This window comes from Helicoverpa zea, chromosome 21 (genome assembly GCF_022581195.2).
Source record: "Helicoverpa zea isolate HzStark_Cry1AcR chromosome 21, ilHelZeax1.1, whole genome shotgun sequence".
Classification (NCBI taxonomy): Eukaryota; Metazoa; Arthropoda; class Insecta; order Lepidoptera; family Noctuidae; genus Helicoverpa; species Helicoverpa zea.
Window position 1 is genome coordinate 10,306,748 of NC_061472.1, and position 21,010 is coordinate 10,327,757.

The 21,010-nt window shown below is 38.9% G+C and overlaps 4 protein-coding genes and 1 non-coding gene across 7 annotated transcripts; 2 read left to right on the forward strand and 3 right to left on the reverse strand.

Moving 5' to 3' along the window:
* Positions 1-34: 34 nt before the first annotated feature.
* LOC124640727 (DNA-directed RNA polymerase III subunit RPC4) lies at positions 35-6,616 on the forward strand. Of its 2 annotated transcripts, XM_047178627.1 has the most exons (9): positions 35-318; positions 661-785; positions 1,042-1,151; positions 1,670-1,808; positions 2,245-2,319; positions 4,487-4,596; positions 5,148-5,261; positions 5,941-6,048; positions 6,430-6,616. In XM_047178627.1, exons 1-9 carry the CDS (start codon positions 158-160, stop codon positions 6,586-6,588), a joined length of 1,101 nt encoding a protein of 366 aa, XP_047034583.1. In that variant the 5' UTR covers positions 35-157; the 3' UTR covers positions 6,589-6,616. The 2 variants fall into 2 exon arrangements, with proteins under 2 accessions (XP_047034583.1, XP_047034585.1); XM_047178629.1 differs by lacking the exon at positions 2,245-2,319 and having other exon boundaries at positions 41-318.
* Positions 5,516-5,599, reverse strand: Trnal-uaa. Its single transcript has one exon. It is a non-coding gene; the product is annotated as a tRNA-Leu (tRNA).
* A 435-nt stretch (positions 6,617-7,051) lies between the features above and the next one.
* On the reverse strand, positions 7,052-8,114 carry LOC124640729 (probable 28S ribosomal protein S26, mitochondrial). Its single transcript, XM_047178632.1, has 2 exons — positions 7,473-8,114; positions 7,052-7,304 (listed from the first exon to the last, which is right to left on the reverse strand). Exons 1-2 carry the CDS (start codon positions 7,938-7,940, stop codon positions 7,125-7,127), a joined length of 648 nt encoding a protein of 215 aa, XP_047034588.1. The 5' UTR covers positions 7,941-8,114; the 3' UTR covers positions 7,052-7,124.
* A 236-nt stretch (positions 8,115-8,350) lies between these two features.
* Positions 8,351-14,640, forward strand: LOC124640721 (calcineurin-binding protein cabin-1-like). The gene has a single exon (XM_047178623.1). It carries the CDS (start codon positions 8,441-8,443, stop codon positions 14,540-14,542), a length of 6,102 nt encoding a protein of 2,033 aa, XP_047034579.1. The 5' UTR covers positions 8,351-8,440; the 3' UTR covers positions 14,543-14,640.
* Positions 14,641-19,192, reverse strand: LOC124640728 (protein unc-50 homolog). Of its 2 annotated transcripts, XM_047178630.1 has the most exons (7): positions 18,762-19,192; positions 18,255-18,320; positions 17,340-17,460; positions 16,796-16,932; positions 16,141-16,242; positions 15,996-16,019; positions 14,641-15,556 (listed from the first exon to the last, which is right to left on the reverse strand). In XM_047178630.1, exons 1-7 carry the CDS (start codon positions 18,994-18,996, stop codon positions 15,417-15,419), a joined length of 825 nt encoding a protein of 274 aa, XP_047034586.1. In that variant the 5' UTR covers positions 18,997-19,192; the 3' UTR covers positions 14,641-15,416. The 2 variants fall into 2 exon arrangements, with proteins under 2 accessions (XP_047034586.1, XP_047034587.1); XM_047178631.1 differs by lacking the exon at positions 15,996-16,019 and having other exon boundaries at positions 18,762-19,191.
* Positions 19,193-21,010: the final 1,818 nt, after the last annotated feature.

A 21,010-nucleotide genomic window follows, 5' to 3' on the forward strand; every position in this document is an offset into this window, starting at 1 on the left:
TGTCACGAACCACGAACTGTCAAGAAAGAATGTCAATATAGTCAAAAAAAGCAAACTTCATGACAGACCACATGAAGACCAAAACAAACTCAGAAAGGAATATTATTATAAATTAAGTTTAAGTTAGAGCTTGTAAGAATAATATCTAGACTACAAAATGTCGGACGACAAGTCTTCCAAGACTAATGGGCTGGGGCCCGACCCTATGCAGCGCCTGGCTTCTTTCAAACCTCCTCGTGATCTCACGTTGGGTGGAATTAAAACCAATAAAAAAGTGTTTACACCTAATTTAAACGTGTCCAGGAACAAAAACAAAGGGTGAATATGTTCATATATTACTTATGCAGTGCTACGTTACTCTAATCCGATGTTTTAGTTGCACAAAGGTTTCACATTGTTTGTCAGATCTTGCATGATAAATTGCACGAATACTTACTTATGGTTTCTTAACTAACTTAATTTCGAAAAATTGCAAATAGTAAAAGGTCAGATCCAAACAATAAATGCGTAGCTGTATGAAAAGTATGCCTACCTAAAATGAAATCAAATTAATGTCATCAATTTCTATTTATTTTGATTAGTGCCAACACAATATCCAACACTACTACACCTTTATCTATCAATTACTGCTTTTATTTATATATAATATAATACTTGCAGCCCATCAAAACCACAAAACAATCAGAAGAAAGATGACAAAGACAGAAAGGACAGAAGAAATGATAGAAACAAGAACTTCAGAAATGGACCCAATATTATCAAATCCAGTGGAGTGTTCTCAGAAGGTAGAATTTTAATTTCTATAAAGCCTTTGCTTATCAACAAATGTATGGACACATGAAACTGCTTAACCAAAACTAAAATTATTCTAATTTTTAATGAAATCTCTCAACTATATGAAATCAAGGACTTTCATATTTAAACAACATTTAAAGAATTAACAGCCAATATTTTCCATCACCATGAATAAAAAAGTGTATTACCAATTATTATTAAAATTGCAAGAAATATTAGTAAAATAGTATTGGTATAATTTTCCAGGTTTGGGCAGTGCTGAGCGGCATTCCTCTCGTTCTTCATATGGCAGGGAAGCCTCAGATACAGTACAAACCATGCAGAAACCTACTATTAGAGTTAAAGATGTTATAAAGGTAATATTTTAATAGATATTTATTATATCTAGTTTTAAATTGCTTTAGTATCTGGAGGTGGAGTTCAGCTAGGAAAACATTCTTTATAAAATAATTCTAAGTTGTAACTTGTCCATACATTTTGACTATTGTGAAATCATTAGTTGCTTGATTGGAAGCTACTCAAGTATATCAGGGTAATTATCCCTTTTTGAAGCAGGAAAACCGAGTTCTATACAATATTTTATAGTCACTTCTTGGTGACATTATTAGTTGCCTCTGGTGGCCAGTCTTTTCAGCCAAAAGAAGTCCACTGCTAGACCCTAAAGGTCGCCCACAGCTTGCCACATTTCAGTTCACGGTTTTCTTCGACACACATCCACCTGTGTTCCCAAATTAAGAAAATAGATAGATAGATTATTCTTTATTGTACACCAATAAAATTAACAACACAGGTCATCACAACACACAAAGTACAGTACAAATCGCAGTCTTATCGCTAAATAGCAATAATTAAATATAGTTATTCTAATGCTCAGATTGACAGAGAACTGGAAGAGCAAAAGATAAAATCAGTTTTCGGTGAGTCCGGCAACATGGCTGATGAAGACAACTGTGAGGACTTTAAGCACGTGCTTGAGAGGGATGCTCCTATCAAATTGCCCATGGATGATGGTGGTATGTACAAAATCTTTTTATATATGGGTTGTATTTCATTTGATTATGGTATTTTTGAAGGATTAATGATGCTGTTCAGATCAATAGGTAATTAATTTGATAGACTTTTTAATAGTTTATGTTGATTGTTTGAATTTTATGAATATAGAATGTTGTAATATAAATTATAATTTGTTGTCAGTTCCATATGCTGTATATTTCAGTTCTATGTTGGACAATATCAATAAGTTGAAATTTGATTTAGAATAAAATTATACACCAGCCTAAGTTTCAAATATTCTAGATCACATTTTGTTGTGATATAATACATTTAGTATTTTAAAATACCTTCTACTACGAACAATTCTTTTCTTTAAGCATCTTCCCAAATTTTCAGAATTTATTACGTTTTTATGTTTGACCATAGATGTCTAACATAGAGTGATGTTATTTATAGGCTGGTCCAAAGTAAAACCGACCGTGAAGGTTAAACAGGAGGTGATCGTCAAGCGCGAGCCGGAGGACGACTGCGGTACTAATTGTCGCTATAACTTGAGTTACACGGTCATGGAATATGTGGGCTTTAGTAGTAGATCATTTTTAAAACAAGTCCTTGTAATCGACACTGTTATTATTATGCAATTATTTCCAATAACTGCTCCTTATATCACAGCAATTCAGGTTTTTATCTTTTTCATACTCTTCTTCCATTGGGTAATGGAAAAAATAAAGAGCTACAGTTACATTTTTTCCTCTGAAATGTAATAATAACTTAAATTGCTAATTAAATTTTTTTTTATTAATATTATTATATATACTCACTTTTTTTATAAATATTTAATTTATATAGAAATAGCACAGGCTGAGATCAATAATTCAGATAATGAGAGGAACTTAAAATTCCTTCTACCCAGAAAACCATCTACAAAAAGTCATTATCAAACTAATTAACATATACAAAGGTCTTATTTTTCAATGTACATCATCTTTTTACTCCTATATATCCTAGTGTAAGTTTCAGGAATCAAAACAATTGCTTGTAATTTATAAACAATAAATTATTCTTATTCTTATTCTTTTTACTCTAAAACCGTGTTCCGCGTAACTCAAGGTACAGCAAAAACATTACATTTGCAGCCCCGACCGCCGAGCGAACTGTTTCCATCGGCGAAGGACCGGCTTTAGCATACAGCAGACATGCATACATACTAGCTACTAAGTTTATATGTACAGGCAGCACATCAAGCTATTATAATCTGACAAAGGACAATGGGCGATTCCGGTCCAAATGTCCACCACGAACGAGACCTATATGGCTAGATAGCCCGTTAAATATAGAACATTTTTTGTTATGAAAGTAAAAAAAAAATATAATGCCAGAAAAAAGTTATAGCAAAATCAAAAAACTCATTGCATTGATTTTATCAATTTCATTTTTTTTTCAATTACTTTTCGTGATGTTCGATTTTCGTACTTTCTGACAAAATAGAATTGTTCATTATTAGATAGAAGACATCGCCAGTTACATCGAACTTTCTTAGATCTAGACACCGCTGAGTATATTCAAGCACTTCTGGCGCCTCAATTGGTTTAGTGATTCGTCATCCATAGGGCAAAAAAATATGGGCTGTTTATATGCAAATGTGTCTTACTCATCTTAGTTTTAGATAAAGTGCGGAAATGGAAGTGGAATAAAATAAAAAGATAATAATGATAACATACAAAAACTACCGAAAATTAAGAATACATTTTTGGCTATAACTTTTGTTTGGCATTGTTTTTTTTTTTACTTTCTTAGTAAAAGTTGCTCTAAATTAAGTGGACTATTTAATTAAATAGGTCTCGTTCGTGGTGGACATTTGGACCAAACTTCATACATTCTTGCCCAATCTCCTTTCTTTGTTAGATTTTTTAACTTTTAGAATTTTTTTACCAATGGATTATTGGGTAGCCCGGGTAACACTAGTACTCAGCTGCATCCGAGTGGAGTGGAAATCGACTTCAACATAGTAGAGAATAGGCTAGGCAGATGATGATTATCAACATTATCACTAAAGCAAATAATGTTGATTGGGTAAATCTGACAGATTGGAGTAGCTTGATGTGCTGTCAACTGTACACTTTCAATATTTCGATGCATTCCTTGTGTTTTCGAAATGATGGTTTATTTTGTATTGTTTATTCATTTAGCTGGATTTTACAATGAGAATTTCTAAAATGCGCGTTGACCTCAGGCTGTCTAATTTGTTATGCGGTGTTCCACAGAAAATGTAGTAAAATCCAATTAAACGAATATTGAAAACCCATTGGAATAAGAAAAACAATGACAGATTTTGGTTTTTATTATTCCTAGTGGAATTGAGTTTTACTACGTTAAAACGGAGCATAATATGGGTTCATGATAATTTAAGGCCACATAAAAATTCGCTTAGGAATTTTTACTTCATGCTTGTATCACAAGTTTGCTTATGTAAATCCTATTTATGCAAAGAAGCTCTAATTCTTGACCGAAATATGTTTGATTTTTATGGATTATTGACCCGTCACTCAAACTATACACACATTTCCGCAAAGTAGCGATTCCATAATTTATTTTAATAAATAATTGGTACAAAATCATGGTTCTTATAAGCTTTCGGTGGTGGCTTGTCCTAATATCGACATTGTCAAGTAAAGTTTTGATATAAGTTTCATTGCAGTGTTGAGCGAAGTGGAAGAGAAACCGCGGCCGGACGTCAAGGAAGTGTTTGAGAATACAGATGTAGTCAATCTGCTGAGGAGTGAGAAGCCCACACTTATATTGTTACAGGTAAGGATATTTTGGAACTCCTGATAAAGGATTTTTTCAGTATAGGCTGAATTTTAACATGTTCTAATAGTTGAAAGCAATATTGCATTTCGAGACCCTTCCGAGTTTTCGAACGTATGATACAAAATGATGGGGCTATTAGACCCCACGTTTCTCACTTACACTTGTTAATTTTAGCGTTATTTAGTGATTACCTAAGCAGTATATTAAGCACTAGCTTCTGCCAGCGGTTTCACCCGCATCCCGTGGGAACTACTTCCCGTGCCGGGATAAAAAGTAGCCTATAGCCTTCCTCGATAAATGGGCTATCTAACACTGAAAGAAATTTTCAAATCGGACCAGTAGTTCCTGAGATCGCGCTAGCGTTCAAACAAACAAACAAACAAACTCTTCAGCTTTATAATATTAGTATAGATTCTAAAATAAGGTATGGTTGGACATAATTGAAGGGTTTAAAAGTTATATCCTTATGTAAAAAATGTTGGCCCTAAAGTCGATGCAACTTTGCCCATGTATTACCTACCTTATGTACGTGTGTCTGATGTTTCCAGTTACCAGATTCGCTACCAGGCCGCGGTGGTAAGGTGGATGATGACGCTCCTAGACGTAAGATAATAAATGATGAACCTTCCACTTCTACTGGCGAGGAAAAGGAGGAAAAACCAGTAAGTCTGTACCACTCAATCGGCGGACTTCTCCGTGTCCTGTGGGAACTCCGGCAAACCCGGATAAAAATTAGCGTGTAGCTTGCCTCGATAATTATGCTACCTTCCACTGGATGCTATATGGGTAGTCATACAGTAACTTACAATTTTAGAGGTGATGTCCATAAAATTTTATTTCCTTGGAATATCGATGTGATTTCTTAGAAAAATGCATAATAATTACCAAAAATGGTTAACAAAAAGATGGCCATATTTGTCAGGTGTGGGGTTCGAACCCACGCTCCCTCTCGGGAACCAGAGCTTAAATCTGGCGCCTTAGACCACTCGGCCAACCTGACATGACGACTGTTGACGAAATATCAGTACTACTCATTGGTGGTTCATAATAGCATGAAATTGTATCGTGAGACCAATCGCTTGTTATGCCTTGTGCTACATTTCATTATGGAAATTAGTTTATGTCGGTGACATAATTCACTTTTTAGTAAAATCAAAGATTAGGTACATTATTGGGTAGTTCTCGCCAAACTTGATGTCGGCTCGCAAATAATTTCATAGGAGCCTGCAATGGCATATTTGAAATAAAAACATTTGACTTTGGACTAATTTCCGAGCACAAATAGGTAGGTATGGGTGTGTGGAACAAGAAACTAGTCTCTATACAGTTCTTTAATTACAGGTAGACAACAGATGTCGACTGCCAGATTTAGAAGAAGGTCGAATTGGAAAACTTTTAATACATCGGTCTGGACGAGTCAGCCTCGCGTTAGGAGATACCATGTTTGAAGTGAGTGTACTTTGTTATTTTCTGTTAGTTATACGAGCTTAAGCTGGAGGTACCTAGTTATTGGCAGGCCCTTTTTAGCATGTAGGGCCAAGGTTCTGTGTGGGCGAGAGACCACTACTCAGATTACTACCCTGCCATCGTTTTATTTCTTCCTGTCACGTTTGGCTGGGCATTTTTTGTTAGAGCCTTTGGCCTCCAGAAAGCGTGTCTGCGACTAAACCACGATAGTTTCTAATTTAAACCAAAGTGTGTAGAAGGAATTTTGAATGGCTGGCATTTGAAGTTACATAAATATGTTTTCTCGGAAAATTTCACAAAATCCATCAAACTTCCCAACTGTGCAAAAAGTAATTGCTAAAAGATACAAACACCATGTTACAGGTATGCTATGGCACAAAGGCAGCGTTCCACCAGGAAGTGATGTCAGTGGGCACAGACGACGCGTCGCGCTCCGCCAGCCTCGTGGCGCTGGGGGACCTGCAGCACAAGCTGAACCTCGTGCCACACTGGGAGACCATGTTCCATCATATGTCTGTGTGATGCCAAATATATTATTGCTTACAAAATATGGGTTGATTTTATTTCATTTTAACAAATAAGGTGCTATTAGAATGTGAAGGTGAGGGAAAGCCAGCTTCATGGCGCTGGAGAGGCATTGGGATACCAAATTATATTCAATAGAAAATGTGGGTGTTATTTAATTTTAGCAAAAAGGTGGTGTTATTAGCAATGGTGAGTAAAATGCTATTAAAATATGTGAAGAAGAAACACAGGACTTTTTCATCATTCATTAAATTAAAGGATGTACAAAACTCTACCCTGTTCTTGCAAAAATAAACCTTATTCATGCAGTGCACTCACAAATTCAGTTTGGCGACAAATGTGTCAAACAAAATATTTTGGTTGAATTTCACTCTTAGGACAATTCACTAGAATTTGAATTGTCATGAAAACTGGTTGACCAAGACTTGTTAAATAGTTGATTAGAAAAGACAAACAGAAATGAAGATTGACTCTTAAATAATATTTTATTGTACCTAAATTATTTACAAAAAAACAATCTATTATTGAATTTCCTAAGCATTAGCACTGGCTGCTTTCTCTTGCTTTCCTTGGTTTCTGGTTATCTGTGTGTCTCTGCCCTCGTACTTGTTGCCCTTCAAATCTATGGCAAAGTTGTAGTCTACAGGGTTAGCAATAGCATGGTCTATGGCTGCGTCAATTGTCTCTGGAGTTATGAAGGTTTTGCTCAGTTCCTGGAAAAAATAAATAAATTAAGATTTATAATTTTTGGACACAAAACATAATGTATCATTATTTACTAAGAGATTGATGAGAAATATTATCTAGCAAAGTCTACCTCTGAAGTAAAAAGCTGTATAAATAGCTTAGCTGTAGTTTTAGGTTTGATAATAACAACATACCTTCTGTTTTCTGATTTCCTCAGCTGCCTTTGCGATCTTTGCTTCCTTCAGCTTATCGAGGGCTTCCATTCTCTTTAGAGCATACTCTTCCAGCGCCGCCACCTCGTGTTTCCTCCTCTCCTCCCTCTCGGCGGCGACCTGCTTGTTCCAGTTGTCGTTCAGCTCCACGCACTTGACCCACTCCTCGGCCTCTATGCGCTTGGACATCTCAGAACTGGCACTCTCTCGGGATGACCGCTCTTTGATCATCTCCTCATGGTAGAACCTTCTAATAGAACGCATCTGAGTCTTGTAGTTATTGTGCAGCCGCATCAGCTCTAAACGCTCCTCCTCTGGTATAACTGGCCGTTTGGGAATGCGATATATTTTGCTTTTGGCGACGGGCAGCCATCTAGGTTTTCTGTGTGCCTCCATGCTCTGAACTAGCATTGGCCAGGTACGCTTTAGTAGTGAGTTTTGAGACAGCATTTTCGGTTACCTTTTCTTTTAGTATAAAAGTAAACAAAGTATTATTTTTTTGGAATTCCTCTCGCAGTAATCACATAACCTAAAATTTCATTTTATTTGACATATATAAATGTCAATGTCATTTGGGTTGGGAAAATAATATGGATATTCTCAAAATAATTTCTAAACATCTATCTTTGCTCATGTCTAACAAAATAATAGAAAGAAATGTGTTTTGTTTTGATGTTCTGGTGTAAAATTTTCTAACATCCCAACTTCTCCAAATACAAATAATAATTTGGTTGAAAAATAAAACACAACAAAATATCAATGCACATACAATATGGCTGGCTGTTGTTGGCAATCATACAGCTGACTGAGGCTATGAAAATGGGCTATGACAATAGAGTCAGTTAAGTCAATGTCAAAGTTGTCAAACAAACGGGCCTGAGCGTGAGCCGGTTGCGCTGTTTATTTACATTAAAAATCGATGATTACATGTATTCCAATCAAAAACCAAGATGATACGCATTTCCGCTTTAAACGAGGAATCGGAGGAAGAGAGTGGATCTGAAGAAGAAGTAACAAGGGAGGCGTCAGAGCAGATAGCGTTTCAGCAGTATACAAAGGCTTTGGAGCTTCAGCGAAAAGGCAATCTCAAAGATGCCACCCAGTTACTCAGAGACCTCCTCGACACGGAGCTACTGCATGAAGTGCAAAAACCAGCACCAGGCGAGAAAGTTCCCGGTCCTCTGTTTAACTTAAAATATTTATCGTATAAAAACCTGGCGACTATGTTGAGCGTATCTGAGGAAGTAGATGCGGCTATAGAGGCTTACTGTGCTGCATCTGAGCTTGACGATACGGATGTCACCCTGTGGCACCGCCTGGGGCAGCTCTGTATGCGCGCCAAACGCTACGAGATGGCACTGCGCGCTTTCCAACACGGCGCAGAATGCAACCCTCGCCACTGGCCTTGTCTTGACAAGATTGTCACCCTGCTCCTAGGTCTTGACTTCAAAGAAGAGTGCATTTCAACCATATATGAGGCATTACAGCTAGATCCTGGATACTTACGTGGTCTAGCTTACCGGAAACATATCTACACTGTCTATCCTTATATAAAAGACTTCATGGAATATCTTAATCCTATCTACAAATGGGATGAAAAGGAAGATGATCCCTTTGATGATGAAAAGGCTTTGAAACTGTTAAAAGAAGCAGAAGACATCCATGAAATATACCTAGAGCAACAGAAAGCCGAGCAATTCAAATATGTGTTACCAGACTTGAAGTTAGTTAAACCAGTAACCAATTTAAACTGGAAATCAGTTGGTGACTCTCTTGTTCACATGCACCACTACATGGCTCAACATTATTACAGCCATGCATGCAAATTAGAAATGGTTTATCAAAAAGTAGATAAAGATGAGACTATGGAAGTGTGTGAGGAGCCTAAGGAACCAGAACCAGAAGAGAATAAGATTGAAGAACCTGTCACAGACCCAGAGAAGAATCCTGAAAATGTCTCAGAGAATGAAAATAATGATTTGTCAGACAAAGATAAGGCAGCAACTGATACTGAAAAGGTAGATGCAGCTGAGAGTGATGTTGAAATGGCTCCTGAAGCCCCTGAAACTCCTACAGACAGTAAAATACCCAAAAAAACACCTGTAAGAAGGAGAGGCAGTGCTCTAAGCTTCCTACGGATGTGGGAGTGGTGCAAGCGAAAATCTGGGAGAAAAAAGACAACTGGCAAGCAGGATCAAGACAATAACATCTATGAGACACTTCGCAAAATGGTGCCCATTTACCTAGTCCCTGAAATGGTAGAGAAGAAAGAAAATCAGGCTAGAGAAACTTCACCAGATATAACAAATCTTGACAAACTATTTGAGGAGAAGGAAAAACCTGAAGAAGTTAAGGAGTATTTTGGTTCAGAAGAGGAACAAAAAGATGTAAAGCATTTTATCAACAAATACACTGAAAACAAAAGGGATATCATTGATATATTAAAAGATTACCTGATTATTTTAGCTGGCAAATGGAGGGAGAAGTGGCCAGAAGGTCTGCCTGATGTGTTTGTTGATGCTAACAAATGCTATCTTACACACATTGATATTCCTTCATGCACCAGTGATAATGATGAGGAATTGCTACATTACACCAACGTCAACCTACTTGTAGAAGAGTTTACAGTCAATGAGAAGTTCAACGCAAATGTTCCAGATGACAAGCAACAACATGACTTGAGCGTCATTGAAACTATAGGCATCATATTAAATCTAAGGCCACAAATCTTTGATACTACAGAGTGCTTAGACTTGAATCTACGGTACCTCTGGGTAAGGTTACACATACAGCTGTTAAACAAGTGCAATGAATTTGCCCTCGATTGCTTGCATCAGCTCCTATTTGAATTTGAAGCCATGGGTGAACATCATGATACATACAATTTGAATATTGTCAATTTTACATTCAAACCGATAGTCAATGAGACTGAAGTTTTTGCTGGTATAAAATTTCTTGAGAGAAATAAGAGGCTTGCCACAGTCATGGATTTATATGAGAGGGGCAATTATGATGAGGTGTTATCTATAGTGATTGATACTTTTGATCACTGTAAAACAATGGCCCGGAATGAAGAAGACGTAGCTCTAGATTTTGCAGTACATTTAGCTGTTATATTAGACACTTACTGGGCTTTAGATAAACCTGATGAATGCTTTAAATGGTCACTGATCTGTCTACACGAAGCTCTTAAACATTACTTCAGATTCACCACAGGATCTCCAGAATATGATAAGTGGACCCTGACAGTTGTTAAGATCCTTTGCTGTATGGAACATATTCTCACAACAGAAGGCTTGACTTGCTTAGATACTGTAACCCCAAAGGAACTCAGTCAGGGTTTAGAAGACCTCATTAGAGTTATTGGCCATCAAGTGGAAACCAATGCATCTGAAATGCCTTTTGGAACTGTCATTCCATGGATCATTATGCATTACATACTTCAAAGGGAAGAGGATCAAGGGAGGGCTAGAATAGATACGGAGAAAGATGAGGGCGATGAAGTTCCCAATCCTATAATGGTGTTGTTTATTGCACATGAACAGCTTGGCAAAAGAGGTTGGTGTTGTAAGTCTGAAGGGAGACTACTCTATTTTACTTTAGACACGGTTGTACCGAGGTTGCGATCTCCTTCTTTAGCTAAATCTCTGGAACAAGTTGTTCAGTACATGGAGCAGTGTGTTTACTGTTTGTTTGGACACCCCGGAAGAAAGAATAAGATAAAATACCTCGTTGACCACAATGTGCCGGCGGCAACCTTAGATTGGAAGAGAGCTCAGCAGTTGTACGAGATATTCAGACCGCCAACATTGCCGGCCCTCGAAGGCAAGCTACCTGGCATCACAGCTGACTCGGAACAGTTGTTCCATAAGATATTGGCGCTGTTGCCGCCAGAGTGTGACCCTCAGAAATACCTTCCGGATATCGACAAATTCATTAAAGGATTAGAAGACAAATTACCGAACACTACATCATTGTTACCTTACAAAATGCGGGATATTTACTTTTTACTGGGAGATTATTATTATAAAAAGGAAGAAGTTAAATTAGGAGTGAAGTTCAACAAGTTGGATGTCGCCGTAAACAATGATAGAGTAGAATCATGGGCGAGGATATCTCTCGCCAAAGCCGTTAATTTAGATCGAATGCTGAATTCTTGCAAAAATCTCAATCATGAAAGAGAATATTTGAATCCTGCAAAAGCTGTTATACGTTGTTTCAAAAGGACCGTGGAGTTAGACCCCACGCTGTGTCACATGTGGACGGAGTATGGAATGTTCGCTTATTCAGTTCACTCGTTTTGCTCCCGGGTTCTGAAACAAGCCAGCGAGTCATTGAGTATGGAGGATTTTGAATCTTTAGAAAAACAAAAGGAAGATATGTTAGACACGACACAAAAAAGTTTTGTTACTGTGCTGAACGAACTGAGCGACAATAAGGAGGCGCAGACCAGCCACGAGGAGGAAACCTGGCTGCACTTCTATATGTTAGGCAAAGTGGGCGAGAAGCGCAACAAGCCTCCGTCTGTGTACTTAGATTATTACATGAAGGCCGTGAAGAGTTTACAAGAGAGCGACGCTACTTATCCATTGAAGATAAACTACACGACCCCACCGCATCTGTCCATTGAAGTGTTAGAGATGCACTATCGGATTCATGCGTCTATTTTAAAATACATCGAACAGCATGAAAACAAGCCTATACCTACATCAGTGGGTAAGGTGTTTTCCACGTGCATCGATGAATGGAAGAAGGGACCTTTTACGAAAAAAGCAAAAAAGGATGGTGGGGCAGAACTAGAAACAAACACAGAACCCAAACCTGCGGAACCTATTCACGCGGCGAATATTCTCAAGCGATCTATAAGCGACGCTGGCGAGGAAGAGTCTTACGAGGCTAAGAGATTGAAGATGGAAGCGGCAGCGGCAAAGGTTAGGCGATCAGCTTCCTATGATACAGAAAGGACGCCTAAAGAGCCTATTGTGCCGAGCACAGACGTCGCTCAAAAGAAACCAGCTGCGGCCGTAGAAGAAAATAAACAAGAAGTCATCGTTCTAGACGAAAAATCGCCACCGCCGGCAGTGCCACCTGCCCCTGCTCCAGTAGAACCCATCAAAGAAATAACACCGGAAGGAGAGAAGTCCGACGAGAAGAAAGATGCGACTGACGGTGAGAAGAAAGGTGAAAGTTCAAGCAGTACGTCTTCCACGTCCTCCTCAGACTCCAGTTCCAGTGAGTCCTCATCAGACAGCAGCAGCGACTCGAGCAGTGATAGCGAGAACTCCTCAAAGTCTGCCAACGACGCCAAGCCTCTGACGGACGATGAGATTATGAAGATCGTGTCGGCTTGTCTCGACGCGTTGGAAGACTGCGCGAGTCGCTTCCCTCCACATTACAAGGCTATATACAGACTTGCTCACTACCACTTCTATTATAAAAAAGGCAAAGACATCGAGCGCTGTCGAGATCTCATGTTATCCAATTTCACTTCAAGATTAGGTCAGAAATTGGGAGGACTATTTAGTGAGAGAAAACCCTCCAACTTCTTCAACAATATTTGGAAGATACCTCCACAAGAAATAGATAGACCTGGCGGCTTCATTTTCCACATGAATCGCTCTGTCCTTCTTACTCTGGAAATATTGAAAGAGATAGATGATCACAAAACTCTATTAGATCTAAGTTTACATTTGAACAGAACGCCTGATCCCGACAAAAAGTATTTACGTGACTCTGACAGAGAAGAATTGGCACAGCAAGCGTTCTCACTCTGTATCCAGTCTCTCAAAGGTCAGCTGACTAAGTTCAGCCAGCAAGCGGACTTGAAGAGCAATGAGGTCGAGCGGCAGGCTCTTAATAGTTTAATGTTGGATATCTACAGAGCATATCAAAGAGCTCAAAAGCAGCCAAACTCTAAGCAATTCACGAACTTACTAATTGAAGGTTACAAGCTAGCTACAAGCGAGACGATCGCCGAAAACGCAAATCTTGTCGACATCAGCATGAAATACTGTCAGAAGTTGATACAGAAACTGAAGCATGAAGCGACGATGGCTAGTTTGGACAAGAGTCAGAACGCTCAGAAGAAACAAGCTGCTAAGGCTGCTGTTGCTGAGACTGTGAAAGCTACGACTTCGACTGCCACTGCGCCGTCGAAGCCTGAACAGAAGGCTCCACCAACTTCAACATCAGCAGCATCAGCTTTAGGTACTGGTTTACCGAAACTGTCGGCGCATGACATGGCCGCCGCGTTCCAGAGCTACTTACCGATGTTGAACGACCCCGTGCTCTCTCAGCAAGCAGCAGCCGCTCTGTCCTTATCTTACCTATCTAATATGAGCCTCGCTGGCTACCCGTCATTGCAACACAATTTACAATCTACCTTACAAAGTAGTCTGCAAAATTCGTTTCAAGCAGAATTCTATCGCCAGTTTCTTGGTCAGAGTTTCTCATCGTTCATGCCGCCCGTGAAGAAGCAGAAGCGGGGTCCGAAGCAGGGGTCAGTGCGCCAGCCAAGTAACCCGCAATTGAAAACATCAAAATCATTCACTGCGCCTACGATGCCTGCAGTAAGTAAAGCGGCGCCCACACCTGTCATAAGTACTCTTCAGAAATCAGCTTCGACGCCTCTGACTCCGAGTATGGGAACGGTGCTGCAAAACTTACCTGCTTCAATGAGTGCTAATCTTTCTTCATTCGGAGCGGCTCATTCTACATCTCACGCGTCGCATACGATGCCTGCGCAGGCGCACATGTCGACAGCATCTACCATGAATGCTGCTATTCACACGAAGCCGCCGATGCCGCACCAGCAAGTCAGCCCTGGCAAGACCTTGCAGGAGAAACTGGCTGAACGACAGAAACACCATCCCATATCTAAGAGTCACGATATAAATGCTTCTATAAGTAAACTGCCATCTTCCCTCACCATTACCAAGACTTCGGTTCCTAAGCCGGTGATGAAGAAACCTGATGCTAAGAAACAGCTGCCCTTCACGGAGCGACCCAAACCCATCACCTCGGACGAGGTCATTGTACTTGATGATGATTAGATTATGATTTATATTTATCAGTCAGTAGAAATTAGACATTACTTTAAAATATATTATGATTATATACCTTTTGATCCAATAAATTAAATACAATCAGATAAACGTAGTTTAATTTATTTTATTTATTTCTTATAAAATATAATTATATTACTATTTACAAAATGATGTAATTTTAACAAAATAATTTCAATAATTGTTACATTATGTTACATGCTCATTTGAATGTATTGTTTTTAATATCAATGGACATTAGGAATCGAGGACATTTTTAATGTCTTAAGAAGATTTCAAAATTAGTATAAATGCTATACATTAATTAATTTATTATATACCAGTCGTACATCGTGTAATTGATTGCTATCTATGAGGACATACATTCCATACGAAGTGGCACTCTGATATCATTGCTTATTTTGCTTCACTTACAGTACATGTTATTGTGATATCTTTAAATGTTAATTTCCAGTCAAGTGTCTAAATCTACTCACTAAAAATGTTTAACGTTAAAAACATTGTTTTCACTGTATATTTGAAGTTTTTAAATAAGACAGCATTTTGTAATGTTCTTCATTAAAAAGTTTAGTGAGTAGACATACAGTTCTTTAAGTTACAAAGGGTCTTTACCACACTTAAAAGCGCGAGGTTCGTTTGGGTGTGTGGAAATATTATTATATTAAACGGCTGAACCGTTTGAGATGAAAATGGCATGGAGATAGGTGGTACCTTTTATCGGGGTTCGCGGATAAAACCACGGGGTATAGCTAGTTAATAATACAATATGCAGTCCCATCCTTCCTCCTCGAAATCCCGTATTAACAATACACTAGATAGAAAAATTGCATCTCCAACTCCTAAATGATGCACTGGTTCTCAATCACTGTAGGACCCTCATCTTGTAGAAGTGCATGAGCATCTCGCTGAGGTTCCACCCCATCGCGAGGGTAGCCAGGTATGAGAGGACCAGCACTGGTAGTGGTAAGAGGAACACTCGAGCGTTTTGCAGCATCGGGAGATCTGAGGACAAAGGTGGTAGGTTATAAGCTGATATTTTTGAGTTTTTTTTTTCACATGGAATATGTGGAATGCGAAATAGTTAATAGTAGTATAGAGAGATAACTTTACGAAATCACACTGTTATACTACAATATCCATGACCTGTAAGTACCTATAGCCACTCAATCAAACAACCACCCACATCAACTTATGTCCTTCACTTAAAAACGAATTATCGAATTTATAAACATGTGAACCTTGTAAATAGACACGGAATATTTGTCATAGTGGTCCAGGGAATAAAAATGTGTTAGATACAAAATAGTCAGCCCACATCATTGACTTCGTATTAGTATATTGCTTAGCAACATTTTACGGCGTTTAATGAAACCACGTATATGTTACCCACTTTTACTTTAAATGCTTATATAAAAAAATCCCCATTTAAGTTCAGACTTACCCGAATCGACAAGTTTTCCGTAATCTGAAAGTCCAATGTGCAATTTAGTTTCGAACCTAAACGGAACGTTAGATTTGACGTTTTTTTTAATAGTGGTGTTATGTAAGGTGGGCGTGTATGTATGAATAATAGGTATAATACTTACTGCTGTATCCCAAGAATGTGATGTATAGGTAGTAGATGATAGATGCCAGCCAGAACGAGTTCGCCACCAGACACGATAGGAACGTTTCCCGGAACAACACATCTGAAATGAAATAAATATAATCAATAAAGATGTATTTTAATAACTACTGGACTGACTCGAAAAGCTTATTTAAATCTATTTGCTGACTCTTTCTTTGTCACCAAGATAACGTGTCAGCAATAGATTTAATGAAGCTTTAACTTTAATGGACCTTTGTGCAACTGACGGACAGAAGACGGTACCTACTCCTTGAAACGGCGCGTTTTGTGGAGCCCTAACCAACGGCAGCTTGTGTTCTGTTGCCGTTTATAATTATAAATGTATTTGTGTTTATAAGTATGTCACGATTCACAAACTTTTTCTCCAATTCAACGTTTTAGGAGGTAGTATTCGTATTTTTAAGTTTGTAGAATACAAACAATAGAAACATTTCATTTCAAACCATAACATAATAACGCAATGCAGACATTACACGAAGCCAGTAATGCTGGCGCCAGTCCTGTGGAGGTTTTCACCAGCGCTTGAAAAACTGAGGCAAATACCAAGCCAGCGATGGTTGCTAGTCTTATTGGCTGCCAGTGTTGGCTTTGTGTAAGTTATGAGTAAGCCTCACTCTCAAACAAGACGATCTGGAAGAAGTGCAGCAGCGACAGCGGCGGGAAGAAGGCGTTGATGTGCACGTCGAAGGCGTACCCCCACTCCACGTCGGGCCCGTCCTGGTCGCGGCGCAGGTACTTGTTACTTACATACCTGTAGGTTTTTGAAAACATTATTATATCACTGTATTAGCAGATTTTTTAAGTAAGGGTAGAAAGGAAATGAGACAAGTCTAGCTAATCAATAGTGTTAAGACTTTTCTTGACATTTTAGATGTTCCAATGCATTTTTTACTGTTTACTAGGGCAGGTAGGTCAGCAAAAATATTTGTGTGCATCACAGTGCCGCACACTGAATTGAAATCTAAGATTAATCCTAAAGTACGAATCTCGCCTTCAGGAAACTCCTACTTAAAGTAACTTGGGACATAAAAATTATCATGTGTATGAATATCTCTTGTATTCATTTATCACTAATTTAAAAAGGTATACTATAAAATGATGAAATATTCTGCATTATTTTGATAAACATGAGAAATTCATACTGGTTTATGCACTTACCATAACAATGTGGACACAACAACTCCAGCTCCGATAAAGTCTACAAACACAACAAACAGCACGAACAACGCCACCTTCCCCGCTGTCAGGGTCATCGCCAGCCCCAGGCATATTGACGATACTGGAATAACAAATAAACATGTTTATTATTGACAAATATATGGTATAATTATATTAATGTGCTTAAAAGTTTAAGATTATTGATAAGTTTAAGATTATTATTCATAACTAGCTGATCCCGCGAACTTCGTATTATTCAAACCTTCCCTTGACCTCTACAAACATTTTAAAACCAAAATCAGCGCAATCGGCCCAGCCGTTCTCGAGTTTTAATCAGACTAACGTACAACAATTCATTATTATTTATATAGATAGCTGATCCCGCGAACTTCGTATCATTCAAACCTTCCCTGGACCTCTACAAACATTTTAAAACCAAAATCAGCTCAATCGGCCCAGTCGTTCTCGAGTTTTAATCAGACTAACATACAACAATTCATTTTTATTTATATAGATAGATGATTTGTGTCACAAAAAATAAGGGGACATTTAGCGATTACCTACAAAGATAAATAAATTTTATAAAAAATAGGGTGATTTGAGTGATTAATTATTATGAAAATTTTAAGTATGCTATATGTTGAAGCTTTCATCTGTCTAGTCTTTTCCTTACTAAGTTGGGGTTGGCGTTTAGTCTCACTGCATGCAGCTAAATATGTGTATTTATTATTGTGTTCAATTCCTATCCTATGGACCATTTATTTCATATGTGTTTGAGATGTTACTGAGGAGGCTGATAAGAACTTGTAAGATTACTGATAAGATTAGCAATAGCAATTGATAGCGTAGTGTGGGAATAACCTTGTGAGCTGTCATATAATTGAATTAAAGAAGTAAAGACTGTTGTATACTTACAGAATAACCATACACTAAGAAGAACTAGGAATGCTGGGTCATCCCTTGCAAACTGTGATTTTGTGTCTGAAATTAAGAATAATTATATTTTACATAATGCTGTATATACATTTATTTATACCTTCCTTGGTTTTTAGGTATGGAGAATAACTTTTACACACAAATGTAAAATGAAAAGTAGCTTTAGCTTCTTATTAATTGGTAGATAAAATAATATGATTGCAGATTTTTTTTCATGTTTTAACATCTATAACATCCTTGCTCGCAGCAGGACCTAATGAGCGCATCCGGCTGTGCTCTCCCTGTGGCGGCATATTGGGCTGACAAAGTGTAGTCTCACTATAAGACATGTCATCGACACGAAAGAAGAAGAACATCTATAACTATTTATCCGTGAGTTATTTAGGTCACAGTTCAAAGTTTGTCTCACAGAAACTTTGTGTTAACAAGATATCAAGTTTCCACAATTTATTGGTTGCATATATGTTGAATTCAGATAATACTTACGTTTTCTATAATTGAAGTTCCTAAACACTTTTTGAGGGGACACAAACAGGTACACCATTTGCCATGCAGCAAACTCAAAGTCCATCTGATTGAATTTGAACAGTCTTCTGATGTACTTGTAGCGCTTCACAGCAGCACTGGCTGTCGTGGGCTGGTAATTCGCCGGCGCTGGCAACGGAGACGTACTCCTAGGGTAGTTATTCAAGCTAGGAGTAGGCGATGTTGAATACTTCATTTTGTATAGATTTTCCTACCAAACACTATCTCCTCATTCAGACTAGTTGTGGTAGTAAACAAAATTCTATATTTATCCTTAAATATTATTCAAGGCTTTGTATTCGAAATTAAAACATGTTTATTTATTTTTATCAAAATAAAATGTAAGTTATAAGTCACGGTGAAACGTCAGTCTCTAATTTTATTAGCCAGTCGTACAGAAACTTGAACGTCATTAATGGATCTCTCTTTCTTACAACCTAAAAATGAAAGAGACAGGAGTAATTGTTATGCTGAAAATATGGTGTGTACGTCGAAACTAACCGGAGTGACATTTAACATTTTTCATGGATGACGTTTACTATGTTACGTTCGGAAATAATAAAAAAACGTCACAGAAGGCAAACATTTTTGTACGTTTCTGAAATGAAATAATTATTTTATTTAAAGTTATCATTATTTCTTTTTATTTACATTTTAATTAAAAACTACATATTTGCCACACCGTTTGAGGTTGAAACCTTTGGGCCGTGGGGTCCGAATGCCCACATTTTATTTAAAGAACTCTCTAGGCAGCTGGTTGACGCTTCTCGTGACGTAAGGGCTGGCTATTACCTCGGACAAAGGATAAGCATAACGATCCAACGAGGTAATGCTGCCAGCCTTTTGGGCACGCTTCCAGTCGACAGCGATGGGGACGATTTATTTATTTATTTATTTATTCATCTCCAAGTTACTATGCCTTTACAGACTTAAATCTAATGCGACTTAGTACCTACTTACAATTAATATCTCCTTAACTATATCTAGAAAAATAACTACTAATCCTTACATACTACACAGTAAGTGGCCCTTGTGAACTCGCTCAGTGTACAGTTAAATATGTCGATGTGGTCAGCCACCGTGTTGAGAGTGCGCAGCGCGCGGGTGAGCGGCGCGCGCTGCAGCAAGTTAGTGCGCGCGCGCGGCACCACCAGCAGCCGCGGCCTGCGCCGCCGCCCCACGTACTCGTCCGGTACACAAAAACCTATCTCTGTTAGAAGACCCGAATTTTTTATGTCACCTCTCAGAACTCTTAACAGGTAAGTCGCCAAAGCCACTTCACGTCTGACTTCCAATCTGTAGTAACCTACCATACCGAATCCCAAGAAAGCCCCTGGATCGGATGGATTCACGTCAGACATCTGTAGTCGAGCGATCTACCAGGACCCGGACGTATTCCTTGCCCTTTACAACAAATGCCTAGAATTGGCACACTTCCCGGACCTCTGGAAGGAGGCTACGGTGGTCGTCCTCCGAAAACCGGGCAAGGAAAATTACCAGAGCCCCAAGTCATATAGACCGATAGGTCTCCTGCCGGTCTTGGGGAAGGTCCTGGAGAGGATGGTAGTAGCACGAATGAAATGGCAGCTTGTGCCGCGGTTTAGTACTCGTCAGTTTGGCTTTATGCCCCAGAAGAGCACCGAAGACGCCCTCTATACTTTAATAAAGCACGTACAGGACAAGTTAAGGCTGAAGAAGCTAATTGTCTTGGTGTCATTGGATATAGAGGGGGCCTTCGATAGCGCGTGGTGGCCAGCTATCAAAGTCAGGCTGGCTGAGGAACAGTGCCCGGTGAACACCAGGAGGCTACTGGACAGTTACCTCGACAACAGAAAAGTGAGGGTGAGATACGCCGGGGAAGAATGCACGAGAGAGACAAATAAAGGCTGTGTTCAAGGGTCAATTGGCGGTCCCATACTATGGAATCTCTTACTGGATCCACTGCTGAAGGATTTGGAGAGGAAGGGCAATTATGTCCAAGCGTTCGCTGACGATATAGTGTTGGTGGTGGATGGGGATACCGCAAGCGAAGTTACCAGAATAACCAATGCAGCCCTCGCCCATGTTCAGAGCTGGGGCGTCAGAAATAAGCTGCGGTTTGCACCTCACAAAACCTGTGCGATGTTAATAACCAATAAGCTTAAGTACGACGCACCAGCGCTGAGCATGGCCGGGGTCGACATTGGCCTGGTCAAAAGTATCAAGCTCTT

What these genes read in the sequence shown, in the direction of transcription:
- LOC124640721 (XM_047178623.1), top strand. Translation starts at nt 8,441, where the DNA reads ATGATACGCATTTCCGCTTTAAACGAGGAATCGGAGGAAGAGAGTGGA.
- LOC124640728 (XM_047178630.1), bottom strand. Translation starts at nt 18,996, where the DNA reads ATGAAGTATTCAACATCGCCTACTCCTAGCTTGAATAACTACCCTAGG. An exon ending in GAACTTCAATTATAGAAAAC is followed by an intron (nt 18,321 to 18,761) that starts GTAAGTATTATC and finishes TCTTAATTTCAG; the next exon opens with ACACAAAATCACAGTTTGCA. An exon ending in CCAGATCGTCTTGTTTGAGA is followed by an intron (nt 16,243 to 16,795) that starts GTGAGGCTTACT and finishes ATTTCATTTCAG; the next exon opens with ATGTGTTGTTCCGGGAAACG.
- LOC124640727 (XM_047178627.1), top strand. Translation starts at nt 158, where the DNA reads ATGTCGGACGACAAGTCTTCCAAGACTAATGGGCTGGGGCCCGACCCT. An exon ending in CAGTGGAGTGTTCTCAGAAG is followed by an intron (nt 786 to 1,041) that starts GTAGAATTTTAA and finishes ATAATTTTCCAG; the next exon opens with GTTTGGGCAGTGCTGAGCGG. An exon ending in CCACACTTATATTGTTACAG is followed by an intron (nt 4,597 to 5,147) that starts GTAAGGATATTT and finishes TGATGTTTCCAG; the next exon opens with TTACCAGATTCGCTACCAGG.
- LOC124640729 (XM_047178632.1), bottom strand. Translation starts at nt 7,940, where the DNA reads ATGCTGTCTCAAAACTCACTACTAAAGCGTACCTGGCCAATGCTAGTT. An exon ending in AGGAAATCAGAAAACAGAAG is followed by an intron (nt 7,305 to 7,472) that starts GTATGTTGTTAT and finishes TATTTTTTCCAG; the next exon opens with GAACTGAGCAAAACCTTCAT.